Source organism: Asterias amurensis, chromosome 19, assembly GCF_032118995.1.
Source record: "Asterias amurensis chromosome 19, ASM3211899v1".
Taxonomy (NCBI): domain Eukaryota; kingdom Metazoa; phylum Echinodermata; class Asteroidea; order Forcipulatida; family Asteriidae; genus Asterias; species Asterias amurensis.
Window position 1 is genome coordinate 13264337 of NC_092666.1, and position 19722 is coordinate 13284058.

At 40.1% G+C, this 19722-nt stretch overlaps 2 protein-coding genes and 4 non-coding genes across 6 annotated transcripts; 2 read left to right on the forward strand and 4 right to left on the reverse strand.

The window, feature by feature from the left end:
- The first annotated feature begins 1053 nt into the window (after nucleotides 1–1053).
- LOC139951452 (cytochrome P450 2J4-like) lies at nucleotides 1054–6901 on the forward strand. The gene is made up of 3 exons (XM_071950359.1): nucleotides 1054–1470; nucleotides 4550–5533; nucleotides 6250–6901. The coding sequence occupies exons 1-3, from the start codon at nucleotides 1122–1124 to the stop codon at nucleotides 6429–6431; spliced, it is 1515 nt and encodes a 504-aa protein (XP_071806460.1). The 5' UTR covers nucleotides 1054–1121; the 3' UTR covers nucleotides 6432–6901.
- Nucleotides 6902–9156: 2255 nt separating this feature from the next.
- On the forward strand, nucleotides 9157–15865 carry LOC139951648 (cytochrome P450 2J4-like). Its single transcript, XM_071950623.1, has 3 exons — nucleotides 9157–9658; nucleotides 11370–12365; nucleotides 13342–15865. The coding sequence occupies exons 1-3, from the start codon at nucleotides 9298–9300 to the stop codon at nucleotides 13521–13523; spliced, it is 1539 nt and encodes a 512-aa protein (XP_071806724.1). The 5' UTR covers nucleotides 9157–9297; the 3' UTR covers nucleotides 13524–15865.
- Nucleotides 15361–15501, reverse strand: LOC139951898 (U4 spliceosomal RNA). Its single transcript, XR_011787859.1, has one exon. It is a non-coding gene; the product is annotated as a U4 spliceosomal RNA (small nuclear RNA).
- A 905-nt stretch (nucleotides 15866–16770) lies between the features above and the next one.
- Nucleotides 16771–16912, reverse strand: LOC139951900 (U4 spliceosomal RNA). Its single transcript, XR_011787861.1, has one exon. It is a non-coding gene; the product is annotated as a U4 spliceosomal RNA (small nuclear RNA).
- Nucleotides 16913–17794: 882 nt separating this feature from the next.
- On the reverse strand, nucleotides 17795–17935 carry LOC139951897 (U4 spliceosomal RNA). Its single transcript, XR_011787858.1, has one exon. It is a non-coding gene; the product is annotated as a U4 spliceosomal RNA (small nuclear RNA).
- Nucleotides 17936–18984: 1049 nt separating this feature from the next.
- Nucleotides 18985–19125, reverse strand: LOC139951901 (U4 spliceosomal RNA). Its single transcript, XR_011787862.1, has one exon. It is a non-coding gene; the product is annotated as a U4 spliceosomal RNA (small nuclear RNA).
- Between the last annotated feature and the right edge of the window lie 597 nt (nucleotides 19126–19722).

The window sequence follows — 19722 nt, forward strand, 5'->3', positions numbered from 1 at the left end:
TGGGGTGGGGGGGGTAGAAAGAATGAAAGAAATGAAAAAAAACAATCAACCTCCCCACTGGCACAATTGATCATGCCAACATCCCTAAAAGAAGTGACTTCACTCTGTGGTTAGTGAGAAAAGTTCAACATTAAAATGGGAGGGATTTAAAAGTAATCCAAAGGATTGTAATCATGGACCGATTCATTTTTAGATTTAAAAATAAATCCCCGGCAATTAACTTTCCAATTTAAAAGATTTATTTTTAAATCTAAAAATGGGTTGGACCCTAATTACAATCCTTTGGATATTGTATTTTAGTTATAATCTTTCCCATTTAGAGTGATACATCAATAATGGTATAAAAAAATATGGTGCATGACTGAATCGTGTTGTGTGCACATCCAGTTCAACCTCCTCTGTCCGTTGGGCAGGACCAAAATAGCACATTGTAATGAGTTTGTTCAACGTTGCAGAACTACTTCAATGTCAGCCAACAGCATGCACCACGTGTGTTTCCCTATGCGGAGTTCAAAATGTGCCGAGCGTGGTAGTACAGTGGCCAAGTGCGTGCAGTTTTCTGTGTAAAAACACAATTTTGTGGGTTATCTTCAAGGGAACCTTCCCATGCAGCTGACATGACAGAGACAACCGACTTTAAGTACTTCAAATCCAGACTTGATGACATTGAACTAGTGAATCTGACCAAAAAAGCACATTAATATTTTCAAAGTAGGGTATCCGCGTGCTCATATTTTGCATGATAAACACTGTATGTTTAGAAAAAGCCACTTCGTGCGTTTTCTTATATTAATAATAAGAGACGCTTTCATCCCAACAGAGCAGCAGCGACATTTGACTATTCAAAAGGGTAAATGAACAAGGGAATTTTTCACCCAAAAAGAACTCTGCACTTTAGCTTACACTTTACGGTGGCTGATCTCCGACAACAACTAAACACTTTTTCAGTATGGCGTTATTACGCCCTACACGGCGTTATTACGCCCTAAATTTTTCACCCAAAAAGAACTCTGCACTTAGGTGACACTTTACTTACTCGCAGTCGAAGGAACACTCGTACCTCAGAGAGCATCGTTACCTGCTGAGTAAATCGATCCATAGTCACGAGCCTAGATTACAAAATGGTTTATTTACTGTGGTTTTTGGACATACGCACTTTAATACTTGGCATCCTTGTTATGCTTTTCCTTATGTGGCTGAGGTACAAGCCCCGAAACCTCCCACCTGGACCATGTGGATTTCCCATCCTCGGCTCTATCCCAGCCATCGTCCTGGCCGTGCGTCGCGGCGTTCAGCCCCATCAGATCTTCGACGAGTATGCTAAGAAGTACGGACCCGTGTTCAGAGTCAGAATGTTCACCACGACCGTCGTGGTGCTGAATGACTTCCCGTCTATCAAGGCTGCTTTTCAGAATCCAAGACTCAACGATAGACCTCACATGCTGCTAACTGAAGCATTAAAAAGTGATGGTAAGTTGGAACTTCAATCTAAGCGTTTTGTTAGGTGTTCGGGCCAACAGCCCGGAACACCTCTTATTTTTGTTCGTTTTGTTTTTTCTTTTTAGGTGTTCGGGCCAACAGCCCGGAACACCTCTTATTTTTGTTCGTTTTTTTTATTAGGTGTTCGGGCCAACAGCCCGGAACACCTCTTATTTTTGTTCGGTTTTTTTTTAGGTGTTCGGGCCAACAGCCCGGAACACCTCTTATTTTTGTTCAGTTTTTTTTTAGGTGTTCGGGCCAACAGCCCGGAACAGCTCTTATTTTTGTTCGTTTTTTTTTTCTTTTTCTTCATACTTCTTCTTCTTCTTCTTGAAACTTCACACATAGTTAGCGATTTCTAAGGAGAAGAAACCGTGTGAGTTACGTCATGATGACGTCATCATAACTTGAGTTATGATTATTCAAAGTTTATTAATTCAAAAAATCATAACTTTTGATCTACATGAGGGATTCTTACAAACGAAACATCATCGGAATCGTCATTGAAAACTCCGTAAACGCCTACAGACATGACCCCATTTTGATGTTGTCTTCCGGCTCAAAAGAGAGGTTGAAAATTTCAAAATTCACGTCTAAAGAACAACGTAAATCCCCATTGGTATGTGCATAAACATTGCACGTAGGCATACACACAACGTGTAGTGTATTAGCGGTGCAGCAGAGTCACGCTCCAGTGATCATCCATAGAGCGCGAAAAAGCTTCATGAAGAATAGTCTTCGTTCAAGGTGGTTAAAACATACATGCCCCTTACAGTCTTTTCTACAGTCGTCAATATTTCCTAAGTTCATATAACCTAAACTACATAAGCTATTTTGACAATCTATACATCATATGAAAGGGCGTTACGTACTTTACAGAAATGGATATGTTGGTGAACTTTCGTTGACCTTTTGACCTGTTTAAACCAGATGTGACTGTGAAATGATTTGAAAGGGCGTTGTTTATTGCCTTTTAGGTTGAAATATACATCCTTTGATGCTTAACCATCACCACAGCATACAAGTCTGGCAAAGGTCTGGTTTAAAAGACATACTTGCTAAGCTCACAAAAACTTGAAACTTTACACATAGTTAGATATTCATTAGTAGATGAAACCGTTTTAGTTTCGTCATGATGACGTCATCAGGTGTCGAATTACAAGGTTTTTAGGTTCAAAAAGTGACCATTTGCTTTTCGCTATATGTCTTCGAATTTTACAGTTATGATATTCATAATTACGCCTCTGATGGACCAAGACTGGGACTACATTTGAAAAGTTAACGTCAAAATCGTATGACCCCTCCTTCCGTTCGTACCGGAAGGTCAAAGTTTGCAATTGTATATTTTTCTTCAAAATACATCTCCGTCCCTTGCCCTCTAACAAAAGCACACTTTCCAAACCTGTATGAACTTCTAACTTTACACATAGTTAGATATTTATTAGGAGAAGAAACCGTTTGAGTTACGTCACGATGACGTCATCAATTCTTGAGTTATGAATTTTCAAAGTTTATTATTTCAAAAAATCATAACTTTTGATCTACATGATGGGTTGTTACAATCGACACATCATCGGAAAGTTCGTTAAAAACTCCGTAAACACCTTGCAGACGTGATCCCATTTTGATCTCGTCTTCTGGTTCAAAATCGAGTTTGAAAATTCATAATTTCATGTATAAAGAACTACGAAATTTCCCCATTGGTTGTGCGTAACACGTGTGGCGCACACGTGTAGTGTATTAGGCATAATTTATTTGTGGCATGCTGACGTCATTGATTAGGTCATGACAAGGTTTTTAATGTTGAAAAATGACATTTGCTTTTCGCTGTATCTCAACGAATAAGTTCGACTTCGTGTTTTTTTTATAAAAAAAAACAACTTTTGAGCTGATCTACGGCATAACTCAAGATTGAGATCGATTTGAACCTTGAAACTCAACAGATAGTTGAACCTTAGTGTTTTTAAGACAACACAGGCCTAACTACGTCATAATGTCGTCATCAGGTATTAAATAACAATAAAATAATGTTAAAATGTGTACAAATCATATGGCGAGAACGTTTTGGGGGGAATCCCAACAGAGCTCTCGTTTGTCCAACAAAATAGGGTGTTGTTGATTATCAAATCTGTGTACATCATCCCGTGCAGAGGTAGCTAAATTTTAAAAGGGTTTCCATAAATTGCAAATTAAAACCTAAAGCCAATCTCTTACAAAAATATTGCATTTGTGAAGAAAAAAAGGAGTCGTTGAAAACTGTGACACAAGTTTAACTATAAAAATTAACGACACGTTGTAGAAAAAGTCATCTTTATGGTTCAATGTTTTTGAACTACGTCATCACGTAACGCCCAACCGAACACCGTATTTTTGTAATTAACAAAAATGTTATGTCTAGTTATTTTTTTTATGGGAAAGTTCCACCAGTTCATTGCAAATTCAAAAAAAAAAAGTCATTCAAACAATAACTGTATAGTTTTGTTAATTAATTAATCATTATATAAAGATATATACAGATAAAGATAATATATAGATGTTAAGTTTGCATCGGGGATAGCGACTGTTCATTTTTTGTTTTTACCCAAAGTACTCACTTTATACCGTTATGCGTACAACAAATCACAGGCATTATTACTCGGGTGGAATTCGAATAATTTTGTTCTTTTATTCTCTCACCCACAATCATTCAACATTATTTTTAGCAAGGCCAAAACGACCATTGCAAGGCTGATGAAACTCAGCTGTACAACGACAACTCATCTTTTTAATAGATGTTAAATTAATTTGCATCGGGAATAGAGAATATTAATTTTGGTTTTTACCCTTACCACATATGTGTATTGGCGCTGTATACTCAGTACTTTGCCAACTTCTTTGAAAACATTTTACGGGCATGTTTCTCGAATGGGAGTCGAACCCACGACCTTTGTAATTTTAGAGCAGCGTCTTACCAATAAAACATTTAAGATTGCCCGGTAGCTAGAGGTAGTTCGAATTCTATGTTTTATTTAGCAGCGAGTACCACACAACTTTTACACCGACGTTTTTATTATCTTTTTTTTTTTTAAAGGAGTGGTTATGGCGTCTGGTGAACCATGGGTACAACTCCGTACTTTCTGCCTGACTGTTCTCCGGAGTCTGGGGGTCGGTAAATCAAGCTTCGAGGAGCAAATCGCCGTAGAGGGCCAGGCCCTACTGACGGAGATGGCAAGCTATAAGGAGAGACCGTTCAATCCAAAGCCTCAGCTCATTAACGCCGTCCTCAACGTGATCTGCGCCGTTGTCTTCGGCCAACGCTACGACTACGCTGACCGCGAGATTCGCGAGCTGGTCGACGGTCTCCTAAGCATTGTCAGGCAGCTCGGTGCCGGTGGTGCGCTGAACTTCTTCCCCGGGCTGCGCCATTTACCGTACTCCGGAATGGATAAGGTCTTGGGAAATTATGACAAGGTTGTTCAGTTCGTAACGAAACGAATCGACGCACATCGTGCGACTTTGGACGCCGAGAACATGCGAGATTTCACGGATGTGTACCTAAAGGAAATACAGCAGAACTACGGGAGCGATGGGACCGATGTTGGAAGCCCTCTGACAGCTCGTAGCCACCTCAGCGAAGGCAATCTTGTTGGGACCATAGGGAACCTTCTAATAGCTGGATCGGTCACAACGTCAGCAACCCTTCAATGGGGCCTTCTTTACATGATGGTCTACCCGGAGGTCCAGAAACGAGTCCAGGCCGAGATTGACACCGTGGTCGGTCGCAACCGGCTGCCGAGACTCGCCGACAAACCGAACCTCAACTACACTCAGGCGGTTATTTGGGAGATCCAGCGCCTAGGCTCCGTCGCTCCTCTCGGCGTTTCCCATGCTGCTGGTGCCGATACCCAACTGAACGGTATGGATATACCAAAAGACGCACTGCTTGTAGCAAACCTCTGGGCGGTGTTTCGAGACCCAAAACTCTGGCCTGAGCCTGGGCAGTTCAAACCTGAGAGATTTTTGGACTGCGAAGGCAAAGCAGTCAAGCCGGAAGAGTTGATACCCTTCAGCACTGGTAAGTAAGTTTTTAAACCTGGCTTACAGTTCTTCCATGCCTTAGGATCATGGTTTATTTGTCTACCTGTAGCCCACTACACTATTACCTGAAATGGCGCCCTCTTGTGGATGACCTCCATCATTATGATTTGCGAGTTAAGGCGCTTGTGAGGAGTGTTTTGCGTGGCCGATGCAGAGAGTTTACCATGGTCTCAGACTTGAAATCAAGTCTATTTACCATGAACCCCAGATGATCGATTCCCGTGCTGATCTACAACATGGCGTACAGCTTGGGCTAGTTCAGGCAGGTGAGCGACTTGACTTGATCAAGACGTAGCTCTCGACGAACTGACCATAGTTGACCATGCATGCTCCAGTGCGTGGTTCTATATCAATCTGTCTGCGCTGTATGGTTGCTAGCTAGTCTAGTCGATCCCAACCCGAATTTGCTCTTGCTACAGTGTACTTGGTTCCTAAAAATGTGTTGAGGTTATTGCAACACACAGGTAAACAAATGGCGTACGCGCGTCCATAAAAACGGTCTCACAACGAAACCGAATGCACAATGACACACACAGCGTTCACCGGCTTCTATTTTTATGGTTGCGGTAAAAAGATGGGGCTTGTACGTGGCCTTGAGTAAATTAACTGATCATTATTTAAAAGAAAAAATTATTTTTCCCGCCACCGATTATCTACTTTTTTGTTCTTTTTTTTGTTTGTGTTCTCTTGAAGGGCGCCGCAGCTGCATCGGAGAGTTCCTGGCTAAGATGGAGTTATACATCTTCTTCAGCTATTGCATGCATCAGTTCGAAGTCAGGAAACCAGACAACTCGCCACCTCTTTCCATGAAGGGTGTGGGAGGGTTGACGTACGAACCAATGCCGTTTGAGATTCGTGTCATCAAACGTGATTGAAAACATTGACATTCAAACATAGGGCACCTCTTTGGACGGTTGTTCAGAGCTGTGTCATTTTCGGTAAAAAATCTACATTATTGTCAGTGGTGTATAAACGGATTAAAGAGTATTATAGGAATGTTACAGAATTGGTAGGAAACAAAAATCGCGAAGATCACATATTTACATCAAACTTCAACGGTCTAATGATGATGATAGTTGAAAACATCCCTTGAAATGTTTCTGTCTGAAATGTCCTATTTGGTGAGAAATAAATAATCTATAACTTCGCGTTTGGAGTTTATCGCTCAGTAAACTTTTTATTAAAGTCACCTGGAAATAGAATTGTTTTTCATTCAAACATAAGAGTATATGCTCACGAACAATAAAACAATTTTTTTAGTAATTGTTTGTCACGATTTATTGTTTTAAAAATGTATAAAGTTGTTTGGGGGGCTGACTCCGCCTACCCCTTTTGTGACGTAAATCAAGGCAGACTTTGCCTGCAATGCGTATAGTAAACACACGTGCAAAGTACATGTACGTCCAAGTCGTGAGTTGGTACATTTCAAAAAGTTTTTCTGCATTCAGCAGCAATACACCTGGTCGGCATTGCCAGAAAAAGAAAAAAAAAATTGAAACGAACAAACTCACGACTTGGTTCGTACATAAACTTTGCAATTGTGTTTACTCTACGCATTACAGGCAAAGTCTGCCTCGATTGACGTCACGAACAGCGCCCTCTCGGGTCGGGGTCTACTCTTAAATTTGTAAATAACATAAGAACTGATTTTTTAAAACCTTAGTTAAGTGTTTATTCACATTCCACTCATCAAAACACATATATTAGTGACAACAGCTTTTTTTTTTTTTAAATACCACTTCCAGGTGACTTTAATTTTCATGTTGGCATCGATGCAATGGATTATATTTTGTAATCGGTTTTTCACTATTCTCTCGTGACCCAGCCAGATGGCCGATCGATCTAAAACTTCTTCAGGTTTGTCAGTGTATGTAATATGGTGGATTACATAAAGTGCTGACACTGCCAGCAACTGTTTTGTTAGCAAAAACCAATTCTGTAATGTTCCTTTAATAGTACGGGAGCATGGGAGGATATTATCTGCCTCTTATCCGGCCTTGTAGTATAAAATAGAATTGTTTTGGGGTTACAGGTAGACTATATAATAACGAAAAAGTAGAATGTTTAAGTCTTGAAAATTGCTTACCAACCAAAATGACCTGAAGGATTTGGGTGAAAATTGTTACTCTGTTTTGGTAATTGCAATTTGATAACCCATAATATTGGTAATTTCATGGTTGACCAAAACAATAAAAGAGTTATAGGTTTCATCAGAATAGCACTGTGCTGTGGAAAATATGAAGCTGATTAAAAACAATGGCAGTCGATTTGGGGGACCTTTTGTGATTTTGTTTAATATGCATTAGAGGCAAACAACCTTGAAAGCGCCGACAATAACTAAATTTACTCTTTCATTTGCGTAACCCATGGATTATTATGTTTAAGCGGAGATTGATATTGATTATGATTAAAATGATTTATATACCATCACCTGTTGCTACCAAACAAACCAGCACAAACGAACTGTTCACAAAAGCCAATAAAACAAACAGCTTACAGTAAGATGCTTTCCAAATAATTTCGAGGTGACAGGAAATTTTGTACTTGAGGAAGATTGTGTTTGTTGGGTTGTTTGTTAAAGGCAATGGACACTATTGGTAATTACTCCAAATATTTATTAGCATAAAACCTTACTTGGTAACGAGTAATGGGGAGATGTATGTAGTATAAAACATTGTGAGAAACGGCTCCCTCTGAAGTGGAGTAGTTTTCGAGAAAGAAGTAATTTTCCACGAATTTGATTTCGAGACCTCAGTTTTAGAACTTGAGGTCTCGAAATCAAGCATCTGAAAGCACACAACTTCGTGTGACAAGGGTGTTTTTTTCCATAGTTATCTCGCAACTTCGATGACCAATTGAGCTCACATTTACAAAGGTTTGTTGTTTTATGCATAATGTGGAGGATCCATGGAGGATCCTACCTCCATGGATGCACCAAGTGAGAAGACTGGTCTTTGACAATACCAACAGTGTCCAGTGTCTTGAAGATGATCTTTCCGTCAAGGGAATTTGGTAAACTCGCTCCAATGCTAAGTTGTAAACAGCCATTATCTCTCATACAAACATAACTATTGATTTAATTGCACAAACCAATCGTGATTCAGTAGCAACAATACTTTCAAATCACTTCGAAATCAGGGGTTATAGCTTGGTGGGACCCGTGTGTTGTGTACACGCACGTAAAAGAACCCAGTGCACTTATCGAAAAGAGAAGGGGTTCGCACTCTGGAGTTCCCGATTTGACCGGCAGCATTGCCCACACAGCACCTTGTTATCCTCTACAACTACAAGGGTGCTTCAAAATGTAGCTTCTTCAGAGAAAAAAATGACTGAGCACCCTTTGAATAAATACTATAAAACCCATATTTGTTAATACATATTTTGGTGAATTCCCTCGATGAATCCATAAATCGGCACAGTAAATATGTGACGTCACGCGGAGAGTGACTGTGCTAAAGTTGTTCCAAAGCCACAGGGGGTCAATCTATACGTGCACCTTGTAATGTCAACAAACTTTATCTCCACCCAAAAAAGTATTGTGATGTGGACAATAGGTATAAGGCTAATGCAGGTAGCAGTCTGCCAGTCCGTACTGTGTAGGTGTGCATTCAAGTAGACGACACAGTGACAGATACAACTTGCAATAATATTGACCCAACCAAAGACTGCGTAGTCATAGCTCTGTTTTAGAATCCTGTCATGTTATCATAATCAGCGAAAAGTCTGCAAGGCAAAGTTTGAATGATGGGTATTCTCGAGAGCCTGTGGTTCCTGATGGACACCCGTACGATCATCATTACCATAGGGATCCTGCTCGTCTTTCTCTGGTTGTTCAGCAAACCCCGGAACCTTCCTCCTGGTCCGTGGGGTTTGCCGATCATCGGATCTGCCCCGGCTCTACTGTGGGGGTTACGTCGGGATGTCTACGTGCAACGTCTCCTCCACAGGTACGCCAAAAAGTACGGAACGGTGTTCCGATTAGAGGTGTTCAACAAGACCCTGATCATTCTGAATGATTATAAATCCATCCGGTCTGCTTTCCAGCACCCGCAGTTGAGCGACAGGCCTGAAATGTTATTGACGGAAATATACAAAAGCGAAGGTGAGTGGCTGACACTTGTTTGTTTGTTTGTTGTTGTTTTTTTTTCTTTTTCTTTTTCTTCTTCCCTTCGAGGGGAACTCGGCAAACTACCACAGATGGGATATAAAACCAAAGCTTGCGCAACAGCCAATATCTCTAATATAAACATATTAAAGGGAAAGTACACGTTTGTTAATTGTCAAAGACCAGTCTTCTCACTTGGTGTATCCCATCATAACCATAAAATAACAAGCCTGTGAAAATTTGGGCTCAATTGGTCATTGAAGTTGCGAGAAAATGCTGAAAGAAAAAACACCCCCTTGTTGGAGGAATTTGTGTGCTTTCAGATTAAAGCAAGAAGACTTCTAGCTAGAAGTCTTTTATTATTTTAGTGAGAAATTACCTCTTTCTCAAATACTATGTTACTTCAGAGGGAGTCGTTTCCCATAATGTTTTATACTATCAACAGCTCTCCAGTGCTCGTTACCAAGTCAGTTTTTAAGTTAATATTTGCTTTGAGTAATAACCAAACGTGTACCTTCCCTTTAATGTCTATGATTATGAATTGTACAAACCAAGAAACTGTGATTCAGTAACTACACGACAATAATATTATTCTACCGGAAAATCTCGGTGGTCTAGTTGGTAAGACATGTACTCTAGAATTGCAAGGGTCGTGGGTTCGAATCCCACCCGAGTAATGCGTGTGATATCATTTGACAGAACTCGGGAAAGTACTGAAGTATACAGTGCTAACACACATCGGTGCATGGGTACAATTTTTTTTTTCAATGTTTATTATATTCGTTGGGAAATCAGCGGTTAGCTTGGTAGGATTGGAACCCACAGCCTTTCGATTGCAAGTCATGCAGTCTAACCATTGGACCACCGTGACCACTTTAGTTGCTCTATACTTTGGACCCATTCCATGCTGCGAAGTGCACTTCACACAAGCCTATTCTAAACTTCGGGAGTGATATTATTATAAATGTATACGCAACGACTTGGGGAATGACCTCTCGCACACACAACCTTACGGATCAGAGCCCAATTTCATAGAGCTGCTAAGCACAATAATTTGCTTCGCATGAAAAAAATTTGCCTTGATGAAAACAGAATTACCCAACCAAATTTCCATTTGTTACATTGCTTGTTACTGGTATGCAGCTGTTGTTTGCTTAACCTAAAAATCACGTGAAATATATGGTTGGTAATCCAGTTTTTATCAAGGCCAAAAATGTTATGCTACGCAAATTGTTGTGCTTAGCTGCAGCTCTTTGAAATTGGGCCCAGGTTTGTGGGGTCCTGCTATTGTTGTTCTATTATTCCCCTTTTAAAATAATTCCGTTATGGGTCCAAAGTTGAACAAAGAATTCCCTTGTATGTCCATTGTTCCATTGTGCACCAGACCCCACAAGGGCACTCCGAGCTCCCAAAATCTCAATCATCTCTCGCACCAACGTCAGACCCGCCATTTTGGGACCGGAGTAATTGATAAAGCGTGTTACACGCACACAACGCCTAAAATGCACACAACACACAAAATAATGTTTGTTTATGGTGTAATCAGAGGACATCGCTTTGTTCTCACAATGTTTGAAATAGCGCCCACAGCTGTGCACAGGAGGAAGGTCAAAGTATGAAATCGCGAGAACATAATAGCCCTGTTAATGTAAAACTTGGATGATAACATTCATTCTGACGTATGCTACATTATCCTTTTTTTTAATAGGTGTTGCCATGGCATCAGGTGAACCCTGGACAGAGCTTCGTCGTTTCTGTCTGACCGTCCTCAGGAGTTTTGGGGTCGGCAAGTCCAGCTTCGAGGAGAAGATCGGCACCGAGGCCGAGGAACTCCTCAAAGAGATGTTCAGTTTTGACGGGAAACCATTCAAACCGAATACTATGATGGACAGTGCCGTCTCAAACGTCATTTGCTCGGTTGTCTTCGGGAAGCGGTATGAGTATTCGGACCAGGACTTCAGTGACCTACTCAACCTTCTTGGTCGTACCATTGCCTCCTTCGGTGCGGGTGGCGCCCTCAATTTCCTTCCCGCTCTTCGCTATATGCCGTTCATGGGAGTCGACTCTGTGATTCTGAACTTCGAAGAGTTTGCAAAGTTCATCGGGAACGTGATCGATACGCATCGTGCATCATTCGATGAGAACAACCCGAGAGACTTAACAGATGTGTACCTGATGGAGATTCAAAAGGGTCAGCTTAATGGCGAAAAGGCACCGGTGACCAACGGGACGAAAAGCCACTCATCAAGGCGTCATCTCAGCGAACGCAACCTGGTGGGTACCATAGCGAACCTCTTCGCAGCCGGGTCTGGTACCACGTCCGGTACGCTCCAGTGGTGCCTGTATTACATGATGACATACCCGGACATCCAGAAGCGGGTCCAGGCAGAGATTGACGACGTCGTCGGTCGCAACAGGCTGCCGAGACTTGCTGACAAGCCCGAGCTGAACTTCACCCAGGCGGTCATTTGGGAGGTCCAGCGATTGACCACAGTCACTCCAGTGGGTGTGCCGCACGCAGCTGCCTCAGACACCGTTATTAATGGCTTCGTGGTACCGAAGGGCTCCATCTTGGTGGCAAACCTCTGGGCCGTCTCCCATGATCCAAAGCTATGGCCTGAACCCGATGAGTTCAAACCTGAGAGGTTCCTGAACGAGGAAGGAAATGCTATCAAGGCAGAAGAGTTCATACCATTCAGCACAGGTAAGCATAATGTCTAGACTCCTTGCATTATGACGTCACACACTCGGTGCTCTCGCCGAGGATTTTTAAAAGAGGCAGTTCATCATTTGAATGTGCGTGAATTCACCGCCCCTTTCACAGACTCTTTGCACTGCCGCCATCGTTGATTAATCGACATCTGAAAGCCAAAGATCATTGGCTAATAGTCCGGTGCAGCGCTGGGCTGGGATGGGCAAACGTATCATGCACTGTCATTGGTTTAATAATGCGCAGTCCCACCATGCATCACACTCACACTGCACCATATTTCTATGCACTGCATACGTGACGTACTTCCTGAACAAGAATCTGTGCAAGCGATTATCCCATCCCAGCGGTCCTGGGTAGACTGGCCGCTGGGGCCGAGCGAACGCGTACGCAAACATTATTTGCCATCCAAAGATGGCGGTTGTCATGTGCATTTTAACTCTACTCCCAAGGTATTTATGTTCAACAATCAACCAGAATCCATCAGCATTTCAAAGGCAATATATAACTTTAAACAGCTAATGAGTGTTCCACTCCAGACCTGATTCTTTAGGTAATACCTCGGTGGTTTCTTTGTAAAACTAATAGGAAACTTTCTGTGACAATAGGTGGCAGCAGACTTACCGGGTAAAGCCATTGTTCTCAGAATTATGCGCATGTTTTGAACTACGTAAATAATGGAAATTTACCCGGTAAGTCGGCTGCCACCTAGCGTTGGAAAGTCTCTCATTGCATTAACCTCGGTGACCCCGGTTTGAATCCCCGACCAGAATGTTACACCATGGTTACTACATGTAGATTTAGGTTTTCAGTCCTAACACGATTGTGTCATTGTCGACCCGATACAGCATATGATCAGGCGCTAGTCACTTTAGTTGAGGGTTACTTGGTTTAGTCATTACCAGAAAGATACACTAATAGCAAGATAACATATTAACTTATTATTGATTTATTTATCCATTAACTGCAGGTCGGCGAAGCTGTATCGGTGAACATCTAGCTAAGATGGAACTCTATGTCTTCTTCAGCTACTTCATGCATCAGTTCGACGTCAGGAAACCAGACGGCTCATCATCTCCGCCATTAAAAGGAGAGCGGGGAATTTTTCACTTCCCTCCTCCTTTTGAAGTCTGCGTGGTCAGGCGTGATTAGAGAAAATGGTTCATTTACATGTAGTTGGTAACCATTTCTTTTTTCACTTTTAATGTAGTTCAACTTAAATCAAAAGGGACGTCTGTGTGTGAAATGTGTGGTGAACGTTGTGTTAAAGACAATGGACACTATTGGTAATTGTCAAAGACTAGTCTTCTCACTTGCTTTATCTCAACATATGCCTAAAATTAATAACAAACCTGTTAAAATTTGAGTTCAATCGGTCATCGAAGTTGCGATATAATAATGAAAGAAAAAACACCCTTGTCACGCAAAGATGGGGGCTTTCAGATGCTTAATTTCGAGACATCAAGTTCTAAATCTGAGGTCTCGAAATAAAATTCGTGGAAAATTAATCTTTCTCGAATATACGTCACTTTAGAAGGAGCCGTTTCTCACAATGTTTTATACCACCAACCCCTCCCTATTACGTGTTACCAAGTTAGGTTTTATGCTAATAATTATTTTGAGTAATTACCAATAGTGTCCACTGCTTTTAAACGCCCCATGCCGGACGTCATCATAGGGAAATCTGTCCCCTGAGATTATGTCCCCCATTATGGGATGGGCTGAATGAGATTGATTTAACAAGAGCGCTCAGAAATTGTTTGTACACAGTTTTCCGTATGATGGAACAGAATCCCAGGGAGAATCCTGCCACACCGGCAAAGGTAGACTTGTCTCAAGTCCCAATTCCACCGCCAAAAAAAACTACTGTTTAGTGATGCTCTGCATTCCAAAACCCGTTCCGCACTCTCGGGACCTATTTTGACGGCGAGCTCATACTGTACTGAATGCTACGGTTTGTTTGATAGTAAGTTGGCGTGATATGCTTAAGCGACCTCTCACACGAAAAGGGGAATTGAATCAAGTCTACGGCAAAGGTGGTATTATCACTTTTTTAACACTTAACATCTACCACAATTTCAGCGACGAAACAAGGTAAAATTTAAGAGGTTCAAGGGGTTCGTAATTTTTTTCTTTTCTAGAAGGCACCTTCTGGCCAATAAATTATGAGAATTGTCAACGGGAACAAGTAGTTTTAAATAAGCCCCTTTTCAGTGATCTTGTACATAAAGTATGCCGTTGTAATCTGACGTGAGGCACAAGGCAAATGCATTGTATGTAAATGTAAAAAAATTGAATAATGAATAGTATAAAATTTACTAATACATAAAGCTTGTAGTTTAGCATAATAGTCTGATAAAAACTCTACGTTTTTAAAGTTTCGGGGAGGGGAGGGGGCAGCCGGTCGCGGACATCATTTACCCCCACCTCTTTTTGGCCTCTGCACCGTTTTTGTATTGGCGCCATTGGGTATCATTATCATAACATGGGTTGTTACACAATTATTTTGACTTCTAAATGACAACATTTAACCACATTTTCCTTACAAACTGTTGTCAATCGCAACAAAAAAAGGGAAAAACACCACCTGCATTGTGAGGCACTTCAATAAATATTCATTACACAGAACAAAATTGACGAGAAAATTATTAGTTCTATGCGTAACATTCTTTTAAATTTTGTCAATGTCAAGATGTTTCATTGTCCGAAGATTTAATATAAGTAAATAACAGTACATGTAATTATTTTGGATACAGTTTATAATAATAACATATTTTTTAATAATCCTGAAATATTTTATTGGATTGTAATAGTTAACATAATAAATTGGTGGGTGAAAAAGGTGTTGTCTTGTCTAAAATAAGTATTTGAGGTAAGTGACTAAACGCAGTGTTTCAATAATATCAAATGACTAGTAAACTCACATTTGACCAGCCCGCATTGATATTTTTTGTTCACACAAAATCCTGACTTTTTATTTCATAGTTAGTCTCCGTAGAGACTTTTAAAAATTGCATAAGCCGACGGTATTTCACGTCGTCATTGCGGGGTATTGGGATAAGTTTTCAACTAGCAATAATCGCACCTCGGTTAAACCTCATTGGTTACGATATCGTCTCTGCGCAAAGATAAATGCATGATAGTTTGATGATGCATTGGTTATCAAGCACTACCCCGTTGTGTTATGGTGTTAACAAAATAATTAGTGTGAACGTTTGTGTAACGTAGGCCATACGTCATCGGTTCACGTCTTTCACAGATGAGTGCGTCTGATTTATTCCTTCATGGTCTGCTGAGCATGGCATGAGGTAGACTTGACTCAAGTCCCAATCCCGTGCTATCCCTAGCAAACTACTGCTTTGTGATGCTCTGCATTCCCAAACCTCCGCGTGCTCGGGACTGTACTGTATGCTACGGGGTTGTTTTGAGGTAATAGCTTAGGGATCTCTCACACGAGAATGGGACTTGAATCAAGTCTAGGCATGAGGTAGTGTTCAAAGGTTTGGGCCGGACGGCTACATCGGAGCATGGAGATAGCTACCTCCATGATCGGAGCATGGAGGGAAAATTATGTTTTCCTCCATGGTTAGAGCCAATGAACAACCAGTTTCTCTATGGTCAAACCATGGAGGAATTCCTCCATGGTCAAACTCACAATACTTTTTGGGGGATAAAGCTCGTTGAAATTGCGAGGTGCACGAAGCGCAAGTACAAGGCTACCCCATACATGGGCAATAAATTATAGCACAGTCACTCCGCGCGTGGTGTGACGTCACGCATATTTTACGGTGCCAATTTATGGATTCATTTTAATTTTCAAAGGAATTTTAATTACCAGTCTCATCACTTGGTGTATCTCAACATTATGCATAAAATAACAAACCTGTGAAAATTTGAGCTCAACTAATATTTGTCGTTGAAGTTGTGAGTGAATAATGAAAAAAAAAACACCCTTGTCGCACAAGTTGTGTGCTTTTAGATGCATTGAATTCGAGACCTGAGGTCTCGAACTCAATTCAAACATTTTTGGTGAGAAACTACTTCTTTTTCAAAAACTACGTTACAGTTATAGAGTAATAATATTACGAAAGACCACGGAAGTCAACGGTTTTTTTTCCAGTTTTTAAAATGGTTTATTCGTCCGAATAAAGCCAATTAATATTTGTCGTTGAAGTTGTGAGTGAATAATGAAAACAGAAACACCCTTGTCGCACAAGTTGTGTGGTTTTAGATGCATTTAATTTGAGACCTGATGTCTCAAACTCAATTCAAACATTTTAGTGAGAAACTACTTCTTTTTCAAAACTACGTTACAGTTATAGAGTAATAATATTACGAAAGACTACGGAAGTCAACGGTTTTTTCCCCTACTAAATCCTGACTTTTATTTCATAACAAGTCTCCGTAGAGACTTTTTAAAAATTGCATAAGCCGACGGTATTTCACGTCGTCATTGCGGGGTATTGGGATAAGTTTTCAACTAGCAATAATCGCACCTCGGTTAAACCTCATTGGTTACGATATCGCCTCTGCGCAAAGATAACTTTAATACAGTTTGATGATGCATTGGATATCAAGCACTACCCCGTTGTGTTATGGTGTTAACAAAATAATGTGTGTGAACGTTTGTGTAACGTAGGCCATACGTCAGCGGTTCACGTATTTCACAGAATGAGTGCGTCTGATTTCTTCCTTCATGGCCTGCTGAGCCATGTTTGGGTATGACAACATTAATTTAACCACTTTTAATCAAAATAATCACAGAAGGTAATGGTGACAGACTTCCCTTGAAATATTATTCCATGAATGCTTTACTTTTTGAGAAAACGTTAAAACAATTATCAACTCTCGATATCGAGAATAACGGATTTATTTAAAACACATTTCATGACACGGCGAAACGTGCGGAGGAAACAAGGGTGGGTTTTCCCGTTATTTACTCCCGACTCCGATGACCGATTGAGCCTAAATTTTCACAGGTTTGTTATCTTATATATAAGTTGTGATACACGAAGTGTGGGCCTTTGGACATTACTGTTTACCGATGTTGTGCGGTTGCTTTAATACACTTTAAATAATTCATGTAGACCTATACTAAAAAAAAAAAAACTATTACAAGCAAGTTTAGTTCTGTGCGTTATAAAAATTTTAAAAACCTATTTGTTTATACTACCTGTATTTTTTATGCTGATATTTAATTATTTAATTGCATTTTTAAAACTCGGGTGTAATCCATAAGGGAACTCAAGTTTAACCCGATCACTAATGTTGTTGTTGTTGTTGTTGTTTTGTGTTTCATTAGTTCGAAAGTGACCAGTTTTACCAGTGATATCCCAAAGGAATTACAGAGTAATAATAATTATTACGAAAGACGAGAAGTCAACAGTTAATTCCTAAATCCTGACTTTTTATTTATTATTGAGTCTCCGTAGAGACTTTTAAAAATTGCATAAGCCGACGGTATTTCACGTCGTCATTGCGGGGTATTGGGATAAGTTTTCAACTAGCAATAATCGCACCTCGGTTAAACCTCATAGGTTACGATATCGCCTCTGCGCAAAGATAAATGTACGATAGTTTGATGATGCATTGGATATCAAGCACTACCCCGTTGTGTTATGGTGTTAACAAAATAATGTGTGTGAACGTTTGTGTAACGTAGGCCATACGTCATCGGGTCACGTCTTTTGTCAGATGAGTGCGTCTGATTTCTTCCTTCATGGCATGCTGAGCCATGTTTGTATTTAGTGGTTGAGTATCATTGGGTTGATACACATTGGATTCTATAATGACTTGCATTAATTTAACTACTTTAAAAAAAAAAAAAAAAACATAGTTTGCCATTCACAACAAAGGAAAACACCGCTGTGTAAAAATGTAATGCACTTTAACTAATTCATGTAGACCTATGCTAAAAAAAAATATAAATAAACTATTACAAGAAAGTTTAGTTCTATGCGTAATTACTTTTTTAAAGCAATTGCACAACAAAGGTAAACAGTATTGTCCAACTGAGGCCCACACTTCGTGTATCACAATTTCTATATAAAATAACAAGCCTGTGAAAATTTAGGCTCAATTTCGGTCATCGGAGTCGGGAGAAAATAACAGAAAACCCAACCTTGTTTCCGCACGTTTCCCTGTGTCATGACATGCGTTTAAATTAAATCCGTAATTCTCGATATCGAGAATTGATAATCGTTTTAATGTAATCTCAAAAAGTAAAGCATTGCATGGAATAATATTATTTCAAGGGAAGTCTTTCACCATTACCCTCTGTAAACCCTGTAAGTTATTTGTAAATCTGTGAACTTTTAATTTTTGTTCTGTTCAGAAAGTGTCATAATTATGGCTTTAAATGTATTTTTTTATACTACCTATATTTTTTATGCTGATTTTTTAATAGTTTGATTGCAATTTTTAAACTCGGGTTTAAGCCATAAGGGAACTCAAGTTTAACCGTTCACTTGTGTTTGGTTTGTTAGTTAGTCCGGGTAACCAGTTTTATAAGTGATATCCCAACGGAATTACAGAGTATTAATAATTACTAAAGACCACGAGCAGTCAACAGTTATTTCACACTTTGAATTCTGACTTTTTATTTATTATTGAGTCTCCGTGGAGACGTTGAAAAATTGCATAAGCCGTCGGTATTTCACGTCGTCATTGCGGGGTATTGGGATAAGTTTTCAACTAGCAATAATCGCACCTCGGTTAAACCTCATTGATTACGATATCGCCTCTGCGCAAAGACAACCCGTCAACGGTTTGATGATGCATACGATATAAGCAGTACACCGTTGTATATACGGTGCTAACAAAAATAATTGAGAGTGGACGTTTGCCTAACGTAGGCTAAACGTCTTTTACAGATGAGTGCGTCCAAACAAACAAGGGAAGACACAAAAGAAGGTGCCGTGTGTCCTTTGGTGTCTTACTCTATGATGGAATCGACCAATAATTTTGAGCAACTAATCATAATGTTAAGAGTAAATGGTCTTTGACAATTACCAACAGTGTCCATTAAAGTGAACAATATTATTGGTCCAATCCGTATTCCTTTTCAATCACAGACAAATCTCAATCAATTAAAAGATGGAATTCTTTTGGAGTTGAAATGATTTTGATAACAATTTAAAGGATCTTTTACTCTTTGCCAAAGTTCTTTTGCAATTATGTAATTTACAAAATGGAAACCATGAATTGACATACCTTTTTTTCTCGCTTCAAACTCTGCAGAGTGCAACTTCAAACTTGGTCTGGTTTTTTGGGTGGCCATGTGGTGCAGATGAGAAAGTCTAAAAAGCGTGCTAGCGCCACCAAGTGGCAATAGTTGGAAAGTACACAGATC

Coding starts and splice junctions, on each gene's coding strand:
- LOC139951452 (XM_071950359.1), top strand. CDS start 1,122: ATGGTTTATTTACTGTGGTTTTTGGACATACGCACTTTAATACTTGGC. Junction 1,471..4,549: donor TGAAGCATTAAAAAGTGATG/GTAAGTTGGAAC, acceptor TTTTTTTTAAAG/GAGTGGTTATGGCGTCTGGT. Junction 5,534..6,249: donor GTTGATACCCTTCAGCACTG/GTAAGTAAGTTT, acceptor GTTCTCTTGAAG/GGCGCCGCAGCTGCATCGGA.
- LOC139951648 (XM_071950623.1), top strand. CDS start 9,298: ATGATGGGTATTCTCGAGAGCCTGTGGTTCCTGATGGACACCCGTACG. Junction 9,659..11,369: donor GGAAATATACAAAAGCGAAG/GTGAGTGGCTGA, acceptor TTTTTTTAATAG/GTGTTGCCATGGCATCAGGT. Junction 12,366..13,341: donor GTTCATACCATTCAGCACAG/GTAAGCATAATG, acceptor CATTAACTGCAG/GTCGGCGAAGCTGTATCGGT.